At 40.5% G+C, this 19,801-nt stretch overlaps 1 protein-coding gene across 1 annotated transcript; it reads left to right on the top strand.

Moving 5' to 3' along the window:
• The first annotated feature begins 609 nt into the window (after positions 1-609).
• Positions 610-16,641, top strand: LOC132780079 (cytochrome P450 2G1-like). The gene is made up of 9 exons (XM_060783613.2): positions 610-789; positions 1,930-2,092; positions 4,368-4,517; positions 7,041-7,201; positions 9,209-9,382; positions 10,928-11,069; positions 12,814-13,001; positions 15,293-15,434; positions 16,460-16,641. Exons 1-9 carry the CDS (start codon positions 610-612, stop codon positions 16,639-16,641), a joined length of 1,482 nt encoding a protein of 493 aa, XP_060639596.2.
• Positions 16,642-19,801: the final 3,160 nt, after the last annotated feature.

Below are 19,801 nucleotides of genomic sequence, written 5' to 3'. Positions count from 1 at the left end.
GAATCCATGGATGTAAAACCTGTGGCTATGGAGGGACAGCTGTATATTGTAAATGCAACCTTAGGTGTTTTACAGCTAGTAAAAATGGGTAATTTACCCAAGACATCTTAGAGCAGTGGTTCTCAACCTGTGGGTCCCCAAGTGTTTTGGCCTACAACTCCCAGAAATCCCAGCCAGTTTACTAGCTGTTTACTAGCCAAAACATATGGGGACCCACAATTTGAGAACCACTGTCTTAGAGTGTCTGCTGCAGTACAAATATTAAAACACATATGCCTTCTGAACATAATATCCACAACACTGATCTACCAGGAAAGAAACTATTACCGAATCCTAGAGTTGGAAGAGACCACAAGGCCTATTCATGTCATGTCCAGTCCCTTGCCATGAAGGAATAAACAATGATATGTTTTCCTTGTTCCATAGGTTAATGGTCAATATGATTGGTTTCTGTATGCTCTTATTGCTGACTTGTGCTCCAGGTCTGAGCAGTTATGAAACACAGAAGGCGGTGCCCAACCAACCTCAATAAAAGTCCATAAAGCCCCAGCTAGATGAGACCAGTGTTCACACTGTGCCAAAAGAGAAGGACATTTGACAACCTGCACCATGGAATGGGCTACTACACTCATTTCTCTCCTTGTTTTCTTTATTTCTTGCCATCTGCTCATATCATCTAAGAGGAAACAATTGCACAAGGGGAGACTTCCTCCAGGACCAACTCCTCTGCCCCTGATTGGGAATTTCCTGCAGATCAAGTCAAGTGAAACCTTAAAATCTCTTATCAAGGTATGGACCGTTTTTGGACTCTTTCGGACCTCTTATGGAGAAAAAAGACTTTTATGTTTAATGATCAGAAAGGATTGGTTATGGAAAGAAGTGTGCCTGAAACATTGGAAACTATCTTTATCTTCTTTATCTTTTTCTTTACTTTCTTTGTCTTTCTTCTTTCTTTGTATCTTCTATTGCATGGTTATAATCTGTAACAAAGAAGAACTGAGAAAAACGTCTTTCCAATGTGAACCTTAAATTTGCATACTTTTCTATATATTCTTGCATATATATCTCTGGACAAGATGTTATCTTTCCTTCCCTATCTCGTAGTTTGTTGTTTATGGTAAGACTCACATCTACGCTAAAGTACATCAGACACCACAAATGCTATTCTTTGTCTGGATTCGTTTCTGGGATATGTAGTGTGATTCTCCATTAATTGCTATGGCTCCACTCTGTGAAACTTGGAATTTGTAGTTTGGTGAGGGACTTAGAATTATTTGCTAGAGTTCTCTAGTAATAATGATTTAATTCACATGGCGCAATGCTAAGGGATCCTGGGGGCTTGAGTTTTACAAGGTCTTTTGCCTCCTCTGACCATGAGTGTTGGTGTCTCACTAAACTACAACTCCCATGACTCCACAATATTGAACCATTGCAGTTAAAGTAGTGTCAAACTGGATCAATTCTACAGTGTAGATGACCACATATATGGGAAAGAATGCTAGAGAACTCTTAGGCCGATTCTACACTGTCATATAAAATCCAGATTTATCTTCATTAACTGAATGATATTGCAGTGTAGATTCATATAATCCAGTTCAAAGCAGATAATTTGGATTATCTGCTTTGATAACATGGATTATATGGCAGTGCCAAAGGAGCCTTAGAATGTGTCTGTACTGCAGAACTCATACACCGTTTCAACTGGGATAGCTCAAGCATGTGGAACCAAATGTTCATCCGATCGGATCACTACTCTGATCAAGTGCTTGTTTTCAACTAAAATCGAGAATCTGCATTAAGATTCACCATATGTTGAAAGGTGCTTCTTGACCGCAAATGATGCAGTCATCTCTCTCAAAGGACACCATTACAAAATGTTTGCCTATCAAAAAGGTTGTGCTAGATGTGAAAGATTGATTTCCCCTACAGCTACGTGAAAAATATGGCCCTGTTTTCACCGTCTATTTTGGGACACGTCCAGTTCTGGTCTTGTGTGGACACCAAGCTGTGAAGGAGGCCCTGATAGACAAGGCAGAAGAGTTCAGTGGAAGGACTACCGTGCCTTCATTGGAGCCTAGCTTCCAAGGATATGGTGAGGCATCACAACTACATTTACAATAATGGTCCCATTCTTGTTTCTGCTTGCCATGTCATTTATTTATTGCAGAAGGCTTTCATGTCCGGAATCACTGGGTTGTTGTAGGTTTTTCAAGCTATATAACCATGTTCTAGAAGCATACTCTCCTGACGTTTCACTTGCATCTATGGCAAGCATATTCTGAGGTTGTGAGGTCTGTTGGAAACTGGGAAAATAGGTTTTTTTATATGTGTGGAATATCCAAGGTGGGAAAAAGAAACCTTGTCTGTTGGAGCTAGGTGTGGATGTTTCAATTGGCCACCTTGATTAGCATTTCAATGGTCTGACAGTTTTTAGGTGTGTCCTGTTACTGCCTGGGCAGTAATCTTTTGCTGTCTGTATGGTTCAGATATGTGGATGACACCTTCAGCATTTGGAGCCATGGAGAAGCAGACTAAACAGGTTCCTGGACCACCTTAACAGCATCTACCCAAACATCCAATTCACCATGGAAAAAGAAAATGGAGGAAAACTGCATTTTCTAGATGTCCTAGTCATCCACAAATCAGATCAACAATTGGGTCACACAGTCTATAGAAAACCTACACACACAAATAGATACCTACATAAAAACATCAACCATCACCCAAGTAAAAAAGAAGCATAATTAAAGGCCAGTAGACTGTGCAAAAAGAATCTGTGAACCCCACCTTCTTCAAGATGAACTGAACCACCTAAACTGGGCTTTACAGGCCAATGGATACTCCACCACAGACATCAGAAGTGGTGCAAGACCAAGAACAAGCCATGATAGTAAGGACAAAGATCCACCCAGAGGAAAAGTGTTCTTACCATTCATCAAGAGAACCACTGACTGCATAAGGAAGCTGCTGAGAAAACACAACCTGCAAACAATCTACAGACCCACTAAGAAAATCCAACAAATGCTACATTCAGCAAAGGACAAGAGGGATCCTCTTACTTCTGCAGGAGTCTACCGTATACCATGCAGCTGTGGACAAGTTTACATAGGGACCACCAAATGCAGCATTGCCCAGGCACAAATCAAGGAACATGAAAGGCACTGCAGACTACTTCAACCAGAGAAATCAGCCATAGTAGAGCACCTGATGAACCAACCTGGACACAGCATATTATTTGAGAACAGAGAAATGCTGGACCACTTTAACAACCACCATGTCAGACTACACAGAGAAGCCACTGAAATCCATAAGCATATGGAAAATTTCAACAAAAAGGAGGAAAGCACGAAACTGAATAAAATCTGGCTATCAGTATTAAAAAAACTCTCAAATTATAACAGTAAAACAACGCTCAAACACTCAAACACAGGGGAACTCCAGAAGGGAAACAATCAGGCACAGCTAATCACCTCTCAACAAAATATTCCCCCAGGCAGTAACAGGGCACACCTAAAAACTGTCAGGCCATCAAATGCTAATTTGATGTGGCCAATTGAAACATTCACACCTAGTTCCAACAGACAAGAGTTCTTTCTCCCACCCTGGACATTCATCAGCACTGCCTCCGGAAAATCCAGCAAATCTCTTGGGAAGACAAGTGGACAAATATCAGCATGCTGGAAGAAGCAAAGACCACCAACATTGAAGTGATGGTCCTCTACCATCAACTCTGCTGGACTGGCCAAGTTGTCCACATGCCTGATCACTGTCTCCCAAAGCAGTTGCTTTACTCCGAACTCAAGAATGGAAAACAAAATGTTGGTGGACAGTAAAAGATATTTAAAGATGGGTTCAAAGCCAACCTTTAAAACTCTGGCATAGACACTGAGAACTGGGAAGCACTGGCCCTTGAGCACTCCAGCTGGAGGTCAGCTGTGACCAGCAGTGCTGTAGAATTTGATGAGGCATGAATGGAGGGCAGAAGAGAGAAATGTGCCAAGAGGAAGGCGTGTCAAGCCAACCCCGACTGGGACCGCCTTCTGTCTGGAAAACAATGTCCTCACTGCAGGAGAAGATACAGATCAAGAATAGGCTCCACAGTCACCTCCGGACCCACCAGTACACTGATCTTGGAAGACTATCCTACTCGGACAACAAGGGATTGCCTAAGTAAGTAAGTAAATAAGTAAGTAAGTAAGTAAGTAATATAAACCCCATTTTCCTAATTTCCAACAGACCTCACAACCTCTGAGGATGTTTGCCATAGATGCAGGTGGAATGTCAGGAGGAAATGCTTGTAGAACATGGCCACATATAGCCTGAAAAACCTACAATAACCCATGTCATTTATCTCTTGGTGCCTTTAGGAGTGGCTTTTTCCAATGGAGCACGTTGGAAGGAACTGCGCCAGTTCTCCCTCACTGTCTTGAGGAGTTTCGGAATGGGGAAAAAGTCTATTGAAGAGCGAATCCAAGAGGAGGCCCAATTCCTGCTGGAGGAATTTCGGAAGACAAAGGGTAAGAGACGTGCCAAAGAGAGCTTGGACTCATTCTGTTCAGTGAAAGGACTGTAATCCTCACTCAAGCACAAAGTACCACAACCAGGCCTTGTAGTGAAGGGAGGAGGATTAGGGGTTGAAACAACCCTCGAAATTGGAGTAGAAAGGCACAGGCAATTTCACTCATTAACTTTGTCATCACATACTGAGGTCTACATTTTATTGCATGCCTCATGTTAGGAGTTAAATGTTGGCCTCATGATAGGCAGGATATGCATTTCCTGTGGATAAGAAGAGGCATCTAAGTTTTCAACCCAAATGGTTCAGCAGATTTCCCTGGTTAGCTTACTCATTTCATCTACAAGGTGCACTTAGTAAATAATGTGTGGTGTTTGGAGGAGAAGTTAGGGGTAAAGGTGGTCATCAGAAGCTTAGTGCATTGGTTGTTAAACCATTTGTGTGATGGAAAAATGCAATAGAAATTTTCAATGGACACCAAAAAAAAAGTACCAACAGAACAACTTGTGCTTGGCTGAAAACCTCTTGCTAATAGTGGAAAACATCCTGATGTAACCCATCATCGCGATAAAGGAAAGCAGAAGAAAACAGAAGGGAACAGAAATAAATTTCTGGCAATTATGGAAACTATTGTCCTTCAGAACCTTTACACAAAGATGGTAATTTCATGGCTTCATTGAGATCTCTTGCCAGATCAGGAGAAAATTACCTGAAAAGTCATTTTGAAACTGCAGCTATGAATGCCCAATATACTAGTCTTCAAATACAGAATGAGTAGGCATCTGTGGTGACAAGATAGTCCAAAATCGAAAGTTGCAATGCAATTTGGCAGATGTAACTTTTGATGTGAGTAGCTCAGAACAGATGGCAAGCTGTTTAACCTCAGTAGTCTGAAAGCCAAAACCAAGGTCACAACAACATCTGTTACAGAACTCCAATATGACAATGACAATGTAATCTGTGTGCATTCAGAAGAAGACCTACAAGTCACTCTAAACACCTTTGCAGAAACTTGACCATCAAAACCAAAGTGCTCTTCTAGCAGTCACCAGCCAATCCCTCTGTAATGCCAGAAATACAGCTTAATGGTGCAACATTAGAAAATGTCAACCATTTCTGTTACCTTGGCAGCCACCTCTCCACCAAAGTCAACATTGACACTGAAATACAACATCTCCTGTGCTCTGTGAGTGCAGCAATTTTCCCAATGAAGCAGAGAGTGTTTGAGGACCAGGATATCCATAGGGAGACCAAGGTGCTTGTTTATAAAACTATTGTCCGTCCAACCCTGTTTTATGCCTGTGAAACGTGAACTGTCTACAGACGTCACACTCAACTCCTGGAATGATTTCCTCAGCGCTGCCTCTGAAAAATCCTACAGATCTCTTGGGAAGACAAGCGGACAAATGTCAGTGTGCTGGAAGAAGCAAAGGCCACCAGCACTGAAGCGATGCTACGCTGGACTGACCACATTGTCCGAATGCCTGATCACCAAAGCAGTTACTCTACCCCCAACTCAAGAATGGATAATGTAATGTTTGGGGACAGGAAAAGATATTTAAAGATGGGTTCAAAGCCAACATTAAAAAACTGTGGTATAGACACAGAGAATTGGGAAGCCCTGGTCCTTGAGCATTCTAGCTGGAGGTCAGCTGTGACCCGCAGTGCTGTGGAATTTGAAGAGGCACGAATGGAGGGCAAAAGGGACAAATGAGCCAAGAAGAAGGCACGTCAAGCCAACCCAGACTGGGACCGCCTTCGACCTGAAAACTGATGCTTTCACTGGAGGAGAACATGCGGGTCAAGTATAGGGATCCACAGTCACCTTTGTACCCTCTGCCAGGACACTGCACTTAGAGGATGATCTTACTTGGACAACAAGGGATTGCCTAAGTAAGTAGGTATGTGAAAGAACTTCAGGAGATCTTTAACACAACAAGATCAATGGTTGAATCTATGGGTGGAGAAGTTAGGATTCCTCGCATATGTTCAAAACAGACTTGTCAAAGCATGAAAAGTCATTTTCAACGCTGAAACATTTGAAAACATACATAAGAAACACAATGGGACAATGAAGACTGACTGGACTTGCACTCTTGGGTGTCTGCTGAAGTCTATCAGTGGAGTCTGATTTCTGCCAAAGTGTATTGCCACAGTTTTCAAATATTACCTACAGACAATGTAGTATTCTTTTGTAACCACTAAATTACCAATTAAGAATCATTTTCAGGTGTTTAAAGGACTTGAAACATTGTAACTAAAATTCAAATTTGATTTAATTAAGTCTATACAAAATATAGAATTAATAATATAATTTAAATTATTTTGGGTTATGGACCTAGTCTTCATGATTCGCTAAAAAAAATGTTTCAACTCTCTCTCCCCAAATTTATTTCTGCCTATGGGCCTGATTACAGCTCCCATTGCATGTTAATTAGTGGACACAGGGTGCATTTGGTCCTGTTCTTTGCACCAGAAAGACCTGCTGTGAACTGATTCTTCATTCATTCTCTTTTCTGTGCAGAAAATCCTTTTGATCCTACCTTCTTCCTCGGCTGTGCATTCTCCAACATCATTTGCTCTATTGTTTTTGGGAACCGCTTTGACTATGAGGACAAAGAATTCCAGGCCCTCGTAGTGATGATACATAAATTCTTCTGGAAAATGAGCACTTCCTGGGCACAGGTACTCTTTCTGCCAGGGGCGGCTCAACGCATTACGCAAAGTAAGCCTTTGGAGTACAGTTGATTTTGCCCAGAGGCACTCTTGAGGCGATCTTGGGGGAAAATAGACCTTGGCATATGTAGTTACTGGGATATATACTTCACCTACAATCAAAGAGCGTTCTGAACTCCACCAATGATGGAATTGGACCAAATATGACACACAGAACTCCCACGATGAACAGAAAATATAGTGATTGGTTGTGGGGGGGGGGGGCACCAAAATACTGTTTGCTTACCATTGAAAATTACCTAGGGCCGCCTCTGCCTTCTGCAGTAACGCTCAGGTTAAATAATAACAAAACAATTTGTCTTAATCATTCCCCTGAGGTTTTCCTCTTCCTTTCCCATATACCTAGATGTTCAGCTCACATGTCCAGTCACAAATCCTCATGCTCTTGTGATCCCATCACCTATCCAACTGCTCTTCCTCTTCTTTTGCTTTCCATGAAGATAATCTTTCTCTCTTTCCACATGAGTGTTCTCTCTCTTTCCCCTATTTTCTCCTCCTACACCTCACTCACAATATTTTTCTTTCTTCATTTTCTGTCCTCACCTAAGTACTCATTTAGGGTTCTTTTTTCTTTTTTCATTTTGCCAAAGCCTTCTTGGGCTCCCTTTGTGAAGATCTCATAATTCTTGGTGTGGGAAGCCAAGTCAGCTTGTTTTCACTTCCACGATTTTGACCTTTCGGAAAATAAAGGAGTCAGCCTTGATTCCAGCTTCCCCTTTCCTGGTTAGGAACACTTCCCATCTATTGATTGATGATTATACTGTAGGCAACAGAGAGATTTAAATTTTATTTAAAATATAAAACACGTGGTGTTCTTTGCTCGTATGTGTCATATTTAGGTATCTCAATTCTATCGTCTTGAAGTAACATTTTTCTTTGACTCACAGACACAGTGATAGAATGTTTCTTTCACTTTCTATCCTGATCTCACTGTTCCTGCTGTATCTGTTGTCCCCAAGTCTCTCTATTTTCCACCAAAATGATCAAAGTTTTGAAAGTCAAGCACTCTTAGAAGACGATTAGGGAGTTAAGTATGTTTCGACAGGAGAAATGAAGGCTGAGCAGGGATATGGTGAGCCATGTTTAAATATTGAGGAGGGAAGAAGCTTGTTTTCTCATGCTGTAGAGACCAGTACAAAGAGCAGTGGCTTCAAGAGACAGGGGGGGAATCCATTTAAACATTAGGAAAAAAAAATCCTGACAGTAAAATCCGTTCAGCAGTGGAACATGCCACCTCAGAATGTGGTGGAGTGTCTCCTTCTCTGGAAAATTTTAAGCAGAGCTTGGATGATCATCTGTCAGGAGTGCTTTGCATGTTCTTGCATGGCAGGGAGTTGGACTGGATGGTCCTTGGGGTCTCTTCCAACTCAAAGATTCTATGATTTTACATCAAGCCTTTGCTTCTATTATATCTGTTATGCTGTGATATAAAAATTTAAAAAACTTACAAATTATGACTTCCAAGCCTTTCTTCATATTTTTTTGAACTCCTATTTTCCTATCCCAGGTTCTTTGCTCCCACGCTTTTGCTTTTCCATGTCTAGGGACCTCATCATACACATGAGCTCTCCCCACATCTTGTTTCCTTTCACCGGCAATCACCATCACATAGGGGAATGGGACATGGCACCCCCGCTCCTGTTTCCATCAGATTGGAGAAGGGTGGCAATACGTGTTGCCCTTTAACCCATCAAGTTGGAAAAGGGGAGAAAACACTTTGCGTCAAGTGTAATAAGATGGCACATTTGCAAATAATCTTTGAGATCACAATAACCCAGTTACTAAACTTAGGAGGCTCACATAGTTTTCAGGATGAATGGGATATATTTGCTCCATCCTATTCAGAACTAAATTGAGTTAGTGGATGTTCCCTTTGTTACTAGCAGCAGAAATCCTGTTGATGCTTAGATGGAATACAACAACTATCAGTTCAGCATGGTTTCTCTCCTTGTGCAGTTTTATGACATCTATGCCAACTACTTGAATTACATTCCGGGAATCTACAGTAAGATCTATGATGCCACGGACATGAAGCTCCTCATTGCCAAGAGAATCAAGAAGAACCAAGAGACCTTGGACCTTAATTTCCCACGTGACTATATTGATTGCTTCCTCATCCGGATGGAAAAGGTACATTGTTGGCGCATGAAGGTAGCAGGGCTCTGCATTAACTGTTAGTAATCTTTCTCACTTAGGGAAATGTGATAAGAAACCTTTAATCTATCCTACTTGTTTCCTCCCGGTGGCGTAGAGCAGGGGTCCTCAAACTTTTTAAACAGAGGGCCAGGTGACCATCCCTCAAACTGTTGGAGGGCCGGATTATAATTTGAAAAAGAAATATGAATGAATTCCTATGCACACTGCACATATCTTATTTGTGCCGTCGCACCTGGGGTCTATAGATCTTAATGAAAGAAACATGGACGTGACATCTCTCCCCAGGGGATTGCTTCTTGCCCTCCTTTAGAGAACTGGAACTTCCAAGGATCAAGACACTACAGATAACTCGAAATAGGCTTTTTTGTTCACAATGAGTTATCTTCCTTAGGCACAAACTTGATGTTTCAACAGGGGGTAAAGAAAATATACGTTACAGTCTCTAAAGTCTTGGGTCCAAGGAGTTTTGCAGCTGAGAAGCTTTCCAAGTTCCCTCTTTTCTCAATGGCTGTGACGGCCTGAGCCTTCGCAACCCCCAGTCCAATGACCTATAATTGAAGGCACAAAGTCTTCCTCTTGATGCCAAGGGACTGGTTTGAAGGCGCTTAAGATGAATAATGAATCTTAAGAGTACAAACTTAAGAATTGGTGAAGAAAGATGACTTAACTGAGGGCTTTCGGAGCTAAACCTTTTCTCACCTCCATCTGCTGAGATGTTTGATGGTAGAATGAAAGAAAAGCCCTGCCCTCTTCCCCAGGAAGGGGAGAAGCCAAACAATTAAGCAGGGGAGGAAATTCAACAGATGCAAACAACATTGATAGAAAGCATTAGATAGCCAAACAATTCAACTGTACATTCACATACAAGTGGTGCCTGATGCACCGTCACATTATTTGTAGTGCAAAAAACACTTTAAAACAATACAATAATTAAAATGTAGAACAATTTCAACAAATATAAATTTATTAGTATTTCAATGGGAAGTGTAGGCCTGCTTTTGGCTGATGCGATAGGATTGTTGTTGTTGTTGTTGTTGTTGTGTGCTTTCAAATCCTTTCAGACTTAGGTTGACCCTGAGCGAGGGCTGGGTAAATGACCTTGGAGGGCCGTATCCGGCCCCTGGGCCTTAGTTTGAGGACCCCTGGCATAGAGTGTTCAACCACTGAGCTGCTGAACTTGCTGACCGAAGGGTTGGTGGTTTGAATTCAGGGAGTGGGCTGAGCTCCCACTATTGGGGCAGCTTCTGTTGACCTAGCAGTTCAAAAACATGCAAACGGGACTAGATCAATAGGCATTGCTTCTGCGGAAAGGTAATGGAACTCCATGAAGTCATGCTGGCCACATGACCTTGGAGGTGTCTATGAACAACTCCGGCTCTTCGGCTTAGAAATGGAGATGAGCACCACCCCCAAGAGTCGGACACAACTAGACTTAATGTCAGGGAAAACCTTTACCTTTACTTGCTTCCAATCAGAAATGGAATTGTCTCATGATGTTTTATTCTTTCCTGCTTTCAGGAAAAAGACAATCCAGGCAGTGAATTTATTATCAAGAACTTGGAGCACAGCATTCTTAGTCTGATCCGTGGTGGATCAGAGTCGGGCAGTTCCACCCTGACATATGGCTTCCTGCTTCTGATGAAATATCCTGAAGTACAAGGTGTTGTTGTTGTCGTTGCTGATGATGCTAATATCATTAACAGTTTGCCCAAATTGGCAGGTTGAGTTTTACAGATTTGATCAATATGTTCTCGTAGGAATCTTTAATATTTCCTGGGAAATTCTATAGTCAAATTCTATGGTCAAATTTCACTTCCCCACAATCATTTGAGAGTGTTCAACCCCCTGTATCTATGTCTTCTGTGTCTATATATTTAGTCATTAGGGGCTTGAAAATGTTTAGGAAAAAGAAAACCTTGATTTGGCTGCATATCAAGCCTTACACTGATGTAAACCCCATTATTTTTATTATTATTTTTAACATTTTATCCAGCACATGTGGCCCGCACATTGTCACTGTGATTGTTTATTATAATGTTATATTATTAATGCATTCATATGTTTTTATGTAATTATGATGTTGTTGCTTGTTGCTTATGTTTTTGGTTTTATCTTGCTGTAATATGTTGTCTGGGCTTAGCCTCATGTAAACTGCCTCAAGTCCCCGATGGGGAGATAATGATAATGATGATGATGATGATGATGATGATGATGATTATTAAAAACTTTTATATCCCGATCTTCTCTACCTCCGTAGAGGGACTCAGACCAGCTAACAGCAAGGATTCAATGTTAGTAGTACAATCTAAAATCAAAACAGTCTAACAGTCTAAATTAAAATATATAGAGAGTAAAATACATATAAGCCAATTCGCCAAGATAAAATCATGTCCAATTCAATCTGCGTCTTGTGGTCCATACTTTAGTCAATTGCCATTCTCAGCCATCATTCTGGGAATGCCTCATTCCGTAGCCATGATTTTACTAGCTTCCTGAAGGTCAGGAGGGAGAGAGTTCCATAGCTAAGGGGGCCACCACAGAGAAGGCCGTGTCTCTCATTCCCACCAGACACGACTGCAAAAGTGGTGGGACTGAGAGCAGGGCCCCTCCAGAAGGTCTTAGAAACCTTGATGATTCATAGGGGAGGTTATATCCTGCCATTTCACTGATCCTCAGGTTCTTTGCAGCGTTGCTTGGCTTTTTATACATTAAATGCCATTTTACTACAGCACTGTCTATAGTAGAAGCTCAGCATCCAAATGTCCTGTAAAAACCTTTGGCAAATTCTGAGAGCCCATTGGACTTAATAATGTTTGAAGACTACAAGCAGGGGCGGCTCAACCATTACACAAAGTAAGCATTTGCAGTACAGTTGATTTTGCCCAGGAGTGCTTTTGAGGCGCTCTCAGGGGAAAATAGACCTTGACATATGCGATTTGTAGTTACGGGAATGTATAGTTCACCTACAATCAAAGAGCATTCCGAACTCCACCAATGATGGAATTGAACCAAATATGGCACACAGAACTCCCACGACGAACAGAAAATATATATCAGTGATTGGTTGGGGGGGGGGGGGGCAAAATGCTGTTTGCTTACCGTTGAAAATTACCTAGGGCCGCCTCTGACTACAAGATTACTAGTTCGTGATTTCAGAAATAAGTGGAAAGGAGAGAGATGACTGAAGAAGTGCAAGGTATGATAAAAACTAGTTATGGTGCTCTCTTTATAAGAGGAAGGCGCAATCAAGCCATGCAAGTTGTTGCTAGGGATGAGATGTCAGTCTTCCTGCAACAAATAGTATGGGATTTCATGTTGCTGTTTAGCGTAATTGGAAGTAGAATCTCAGTCCCCTTTTGAGAGTCAGAAACCGAAGGTGTTAATTATCCTCATATCTTTAACAGCAAAAGTGCATGAGGAAATTGATCGAGTAATTGGCCATAATCGTTTCCCAAACACTGAAGATCGGCGGCAGATGCCATATACAGATGCTGTGATCCACGAAGTGCAGAGATGCAGTGATATCTTTCCTATGGGTGCGGCCCACATGGTCACCCGTGACACTGAATTCAGAGGATATCAAATCCCTAAGGTACAGTAGCGGGGCAACAAGAATATGAGTAATTGAAGTTATTCATGGGACATTCCAATGTGATTCAATCCCACCTACAGTTGCCAGACTGTAGAAGAGTCAAGATGGTGTAAGTCCAATTTCTGCTACCATTATCCACTTCTTAAAATACTGGAAAGGTGGAAATTCTGTTATAATGGTGCAACAACAACCCACCTATTTTGTGTTCCAGTGGCCCCTGATAACTATATCTATGCTAGGGAAGCATTCTTATCTGAATGCACTTTAGTCCTACCTTGACATATTGGTGCAACAGGTTAAACCGCTGAGCTGTTGAACTTGTTGACCAAAAGGCTGGTGGCTCGAATCCAAAGACTGGGGTGAGCTCCTGCTGTTAGGAGCAGCTTCTGCCAACCTAGCAGTTTGAAAACATGCAAATATGAGTAGATCAATAGGTACCGCTTCTGCAGGAAGGTAATAGTGATCCATACAGTCATGCTTGTCACATGTTTACGGACAATGCCAGCTCTTCGGCTTAGATATGGAGATGAGCACCAACCCCTGGAGTCGGAAATAATTAGGCTTAATGTCAGGGGAAACATTTACCTTTACTGACATATTGAGTTCTTGAAGCTACATTCCACTTGAAAAACAATTCCAAATTTTTGGAGGTTAAGGTCACAGGTTCTATGTGATACAACTACGAAGAGACTCTTTGGTAGATTTTAGAAGAAAGATTAATAGATTCCATAATTCTGTAATGGGTTCATTTACACAGCAGAACTGATGTGGTTTGATAGCAATCAATGCAATGGGATCATGGAATTTGCAGATTTATAACTGGTGTGAAACTCCATTGTTTTTGTTGTGTTCATGCATCCATTACGGAATTATGACCATGAATTTAAGGCTGGATCTACACTGTTTTGAACTCGATTATATGAGTCTACACTGCCATATAATCGAGTTGAAAGCAGATAATCTGGATTTTATACGGTGGTGTAGATGGGGCTTAAGAAACAAGCAAAGAAGACAAATAAACACAGGCAAATAAAACCGTTCTCCATTCATCTCGCGGACTACCTAATTGAGTCTCATGAACCACCAGGGGTTGCCACAACCACAGCTTAGTGCAGTGGTTCTCAACCTTTCTAACACCGGGACCCCTAAATACTGTTGCCCCGACCCTTTAATACAGTTCCTCATGTTGTGGTGACCCCCAACCATAAAATTATTTTTGTTGCTCCTTTATAACTGTAATTTTGCTACTGTTACAAATCGTAATGTAAATATCTGATATGAAGGATGTGTTTTCATTGTTACAAATTCAACATAATTAAAGCATCATGATTAATCAGAAAAAATATGTTTGGGGGAGTATGGAAAACAGATGATGGGATTTGCAGTACCTTCAACCAATTCAGCACTGACTTACACAGACCACTGAGACCTCCACACAGAACTCTCATGTCAAACAAAAAATACTGGAGGGGTTTGGGAGGAATTGACAGTGATTTAGGGGTGATGTAGTTCACCTACATCTGGAGAACATTGTTAACCCAAACAACTATGGATCTGGACCAAATGTGGCACAAATACTCAATATGCCCAAATTTGAGCACTAGTGGAGTTTAGGGAAAATAGACCCTGACATTTGGGAGTTGTAGTTGCTTGGATGTATAGTTCACCTGCCATCAAAGAGCATTCAGAACTTCATCAACAATTGAATTGAACTAAACTTGGCATACAGGATTCCTGTGACCAACAGAAAATACTGGAGACATTTGGGGAAAATAGACCCTGACAATTGGGAGTTGTAGTTGCCTCACGCGGAGGACCCCTTGCATGCCTCGCTCCCTCGCCGGATGGTGAGAGCACAAGGCAGGCGAGGAGGGCTTTGCACGAGGCCAGGCCTCACACGAAGGAGCCCATGCCTGGCCTGTGCCCTTCGGATGAGGCCAGTGGAGGCGACCTCGCAACCCCTCTGAAATGGCCAGGCGACCTCCCTGGGGGTTGCGACCCCCAGGTTGAGAACTGCTGGCTTAGTGCCTTGCAGATGCTCAACTTGAATCTGAACAGTTCTGATCTTATCTCATTTTTGGTAGAACAGTTATTTTGCTTCTTACTCATCTGTTACTGTTTTTTCTCTCTCAAAAGACGATTGTACCCTGAAGCATCAAAAGGTCGAACTGCAAAGCCTCATTCCAATAAACCCGTGTTCCTCAGTCCTTACATCAAAAGAATGTTGTGCAAGATACTTGTTCTGGAACGGCATTTTGTCTTTCTGAGCTCATAACTCTTTTCTTTTCCAGGGGATGGCAGTCTACCCATTACTCAGCACTGTCTTGCATGACCCTACAATGTTTAAAAGCCCCAATGCTTTCAACCCAGAGAACTTCTTGGATGAGAATGGGCGCTTCAAGAAGAATGAGGCCTTTGTGCCTTTCTCCGCAGGTAGAACTCTCCTAAAAACACCAATAAGGAGAAGGATCACTCTCACATTTTGTTAGTTTATTAGCTTGATATCCCACGCTTGCTTTCAGACCTTGCTACAGTGGTCTCCTTATTCTCCCACAGCAAACATGCAAAATTATGAAGGGATTAAGAACTTTGTCATGTACTCTCTGGATTTCATTTCATAATTGTATAACCTTTGTTGCCCACTTCTTCCTCCTCCAAGGGTTCCCAGTCTTGTTTGAATAGTAAAGGGTCATTTTTCTGAAGATATCTTGTTAAAAAGTCAATTTTTGCTATTTCAGTTATTTTACTATCAATTCTTCCATGTTTGTTGTTTCTTCTAGCCTCCTCATCTGCACATACACAATTCTTGCTGCCGTTGTCATCAAAATGGCAGTAATAGAAATTTCAAATTATTAACTATTGCTATGCTGGGGAGGAAAGAGAAGGGAAGCATTCTTATCTGAATGCAGTTTAGCCCTACTTTGACATATTCCGTTCTCAAAGCCACATTCCACTTGAAAAGCAAATATAAATTTCTGGAGGTAAAGGTCACAGCTAAAATTACTAATTGCTTTCCTCAAACCCAAAATGATTGAAGAAACACATCCCTACTTGCAAGTAGCTCTAGAAATCAAAATCTATAACATCAAGCTCGACACATTTAGAAATTATTTTGGCTGACTTTAGATTTAGAGACACCACACTTAGGTTTCCCTAAATGAACAATGGGCCATCCACAATACCACAGAAAGGTGGCTGAAATGGTTATTCGAAATGGTTGAGATCAACTGCAAACCCATAGCAAGTTGGATAGAAAGGAAATCTTTTCTGAGTAGATATAAAACAATAAGATGGCTGGTTGGAGGGGCAACATCATACTAAGCCAGATATGATATGGACAAGACAAGGGGATTTGAGGTGAAATAACTTTTTTTGTTGCATCTTAGGAGGCATCTGATTACAGATAGCTAAATGTGTCTGTCCTTACCGCCTGGGAAATTCTCATATTTTTATTTCAGGGAAACGGAACTGCTTGGGTGAAGGCTTGGCCCGCATGGAGCTTTTCCTCTTCTTCACCACCATCCTGCAGAATTTCCATTTGAAGTCCCTTGTGCCCCCTGAAGATATTGACCTCACTTTTCAAGAAAGTGGCATTTCCAACATCCCACCCTTTTACCAGCTCTGTGCCATCCCACACTGACTCTGAAGTCCCTTTCTCCCTCAGCCTGGGACTCTTGCAGAAGCTGCATTGACAGACTCCACAAGAAAGAAGGGGACTTTCTCTGTTTTCTCGCTCTCAGAAAGAGGGCTGATTTTTGGTATAAAGAAATATATATGGTTTCTGGATTTTACCCCCTTTTTAGGTCTTCTTGTCCTGAGGTAATATAATAATAATAATAATAATAATAATAATAATAATAATAATCTTTATTATATTGTATTCCCAGTATATTAGATAAAAAAATAAGAAAGAAGAATATAGATAGAATTGGAGATTGGATAAAAGCAAACATGAGGAAGGAAACTATATTGAGAATTTAGAGATATTAGACTCTCATAGAATAAAAGAAGCGGATTGGGTACAATTATGGGATCAAAGATATTTAAAGAACGTATCGATACATGTTAAAGAAAATTATTACAAATTGGTTTGGAAATGGTACTTAACACCAGTAAAGATTGCAAATATTAATAGGAATTACACAAAAAATTGTTGGAGAGGTTTCCAGGAGGTGGGTACATATATACTAGGCCTGGGTAACAATGGAAAAATTTGTTTCTAAAATCGATTTGTATTTGGGGGTTTTTTTGTTTCGATATTTAAAATAATTACAAAATTTTCCTTTTAAAAAGTTCGATATTTACGAAATTTCGTAAATGGTAAAAAATTAACGAATCGATTTCCGAAACAATAACGAATCGATTCGTTAATGGCGGACGCGACCGTGAAATACGCTAAAAAACCTCCAAAACCTTCTGAAGCTTCCCTCTCCCTCTGTTGTTGACTGTTGGTGTGATATTATAATTTTTTTTCACTAAAAAAACCATAAAACTGGCCCAGACATGCGGAAATAATAACGAAACGACCTCAAAACAATAACGAAACGAATACAATATCGAAATACGAAGCATTTACAAAACGTTTTTGAAAATTCGTTTTTTTTAATAATTGCTCCAGAATGGTTCGTTATCGTTTTGTAATTGAAAAAATTAACGTATTATTAATGAATTACGAATTAACGAAATGAAACCGCCCAGCCCTAATATATACATATGTGGTGGCAATGTAAATATGTAAATGAATTTTGGGGGAAGGTATTTGGAGAGATAGAAGCTATAATGGATATAAAGATAGGGAAAAGTGCAAGTATTGCATTGTATATAATGTTAAGAAATTGGAAAAAAAACAGAGAAAGATGCAATAGATAACATGTTAACTGCAGCAAGATTATTGATAGCGAAGAATTGGAAAGGTAAAATAGACATATCAATTGAAGGATTGTATAAAGAATTATGGAAAATAGCAATAAATGATAAATTGACATGTAGGTTAAGAGTCAGGAAAAGGGTATGGAAGGAAAATGATTTTGGTAAAGTTTTGGGAAAATTTATTGAGAATGACTTAAAAGAAGTAGATGGGAACACAGAGGTGGGGGAAAAAAGTATACAAGATATATACACTTTGGTTGATGTAATGAGTTGAGAATGGAATATAAGATTATTGAAGGTATTGATGTATTCTAAGAAAACAAAAAAAATGTAAATATTGTATTCCCAGCTGGGTAACAAGGATTCTTTTCTAGCATTCCTTCTATTTTCTGAAGAATCACAAGATGGTGATGACTTTTAATTTAGTTATGTCTATTTATTGCTTATTAAGTATTTAAGTTGCCTTGAAATTATCCAATTTGAAATTTAGAATTTGTGAGAACAGTTATATGTTCATAACCACTTTGATTCTGGAGTTAGGCAGTCTAGTTAGCCCTCTGTACCCATGGATTCAACCATCAACAACTTGAAAATTAAAGAAATTCCAAAAAGTAAATCTGGATTTGATTGTTTTATGTAAGGGACATCATATTATTACCCCAATGAATGCAATGGGGGTTTAGCATCCATAGTGTGATATCCACAAGGGGGTCCTTAATCAAAACCCAGCTGATTCCATCTCCCAGCCCAGTGTTTCAAGTCCCCGTTCCTGTGACAGCAGCACACTGATTGTTCCACTTTCTCCCATGAGCACTCCCTAGTGTTATACCTTCATGCAAGGTTCGTATCACTGTTCCTCCTCAGAAGGTTGGGTCTTATTGGATACAAAATTTAATCCAACTGTTGTGTTATGCCAAGTCCTGGTTAAACAAAGATCTCCCTAGCAACTGAAGAGTCAAAGAAAGTCCCAATATAGTAAGGAAACAGTCCCAAATGCTTGTTAGGTTGGTAGCTTTAGCATACACACACACACACACACACACACACACACACACACACACACACACACAATCCATTGAGAGCAAGAGAAAGCCCAAATTCTGAGTTCAAGTTGCGGAGTCACCCCAAAAGTTGCGCAGTCACCCCAAAAGAATTTTAGAGTTTATTCAGAAATGAGCTTAATTTATTTAATGCTTAGAAGTCTGTTTGGGTTAAGGTTTGGGCCGCATGGAGCTTTTCCTCTTCTTCACCACCATCCTGCAGAATTTCCAATTCAAGTCCCTTATGTTCCCTGAAGATATTGACCTCACTCCTCAGATGACTGGTTTTGTCAACATCCCACCCTTTTATCATCTCTGCACCATCTCACACTGACTTTGAAGTTGCTTTCCCCCACACATGGAACATGATTGTTCCAAAAGGAACTGTGTTGTCACCTACTTTTGGGGTGGCATGGGATATACAGCCCAGCCTCAGACTCAAATCACTAGTACTTCTACATTACAAATTGCAATTTGTTTTGGGCACCATTCCACCAATGAATAAGTTACCAGCCCTATACTTTGGAGTAATTTCTTATTTAGGTGACTACAACCGTACCTTTGTCAGAGAATGTTGTCTTTGGATTCTGTCCTTAGAAGCCAACTTAGGTCTTGCTGCAGGAAAAGGTGACATATAAAATAAGTAGGTAAGGCAGTAAGCACACAAATATATATATTGTGTCACATTTTCAGTTTTGTATAAAATGTAAAGTGTTCCTTTTTAAAGTCCTCTGATCCTCTGATCCAGTTTACATGTTATTCATTTAGGGTGGAGGTGGTGATGTTTTTTTAACCAATTGGGTTTTGACCTTCATTGAAAAATTTTTTTGCAGTTTAATAAACCTGTTCCATGTTTTTATGATAGAACCAATTATGAAATGATATATATAA

This window comes from Anolis sagrei, chromosome X (assembly GCF_037176765.1).
Source record: "Anolis sagrei isolate rAnoSag1 chromosome X, rAnoSag1.mat, whole genome shotgun sequence".
NCBI classification, from domain to species: domain Eukaryota; kingdom Metazoa; phylum Chordata; class Lepidosauria; order Squamata; family Dactyloidae; genus Anolis; species Anolis sagrei.
Note: the sequence above shows the minus strand (reverse complement) of the source record. Positions and strands in the feature narration are given on the sequence as shown.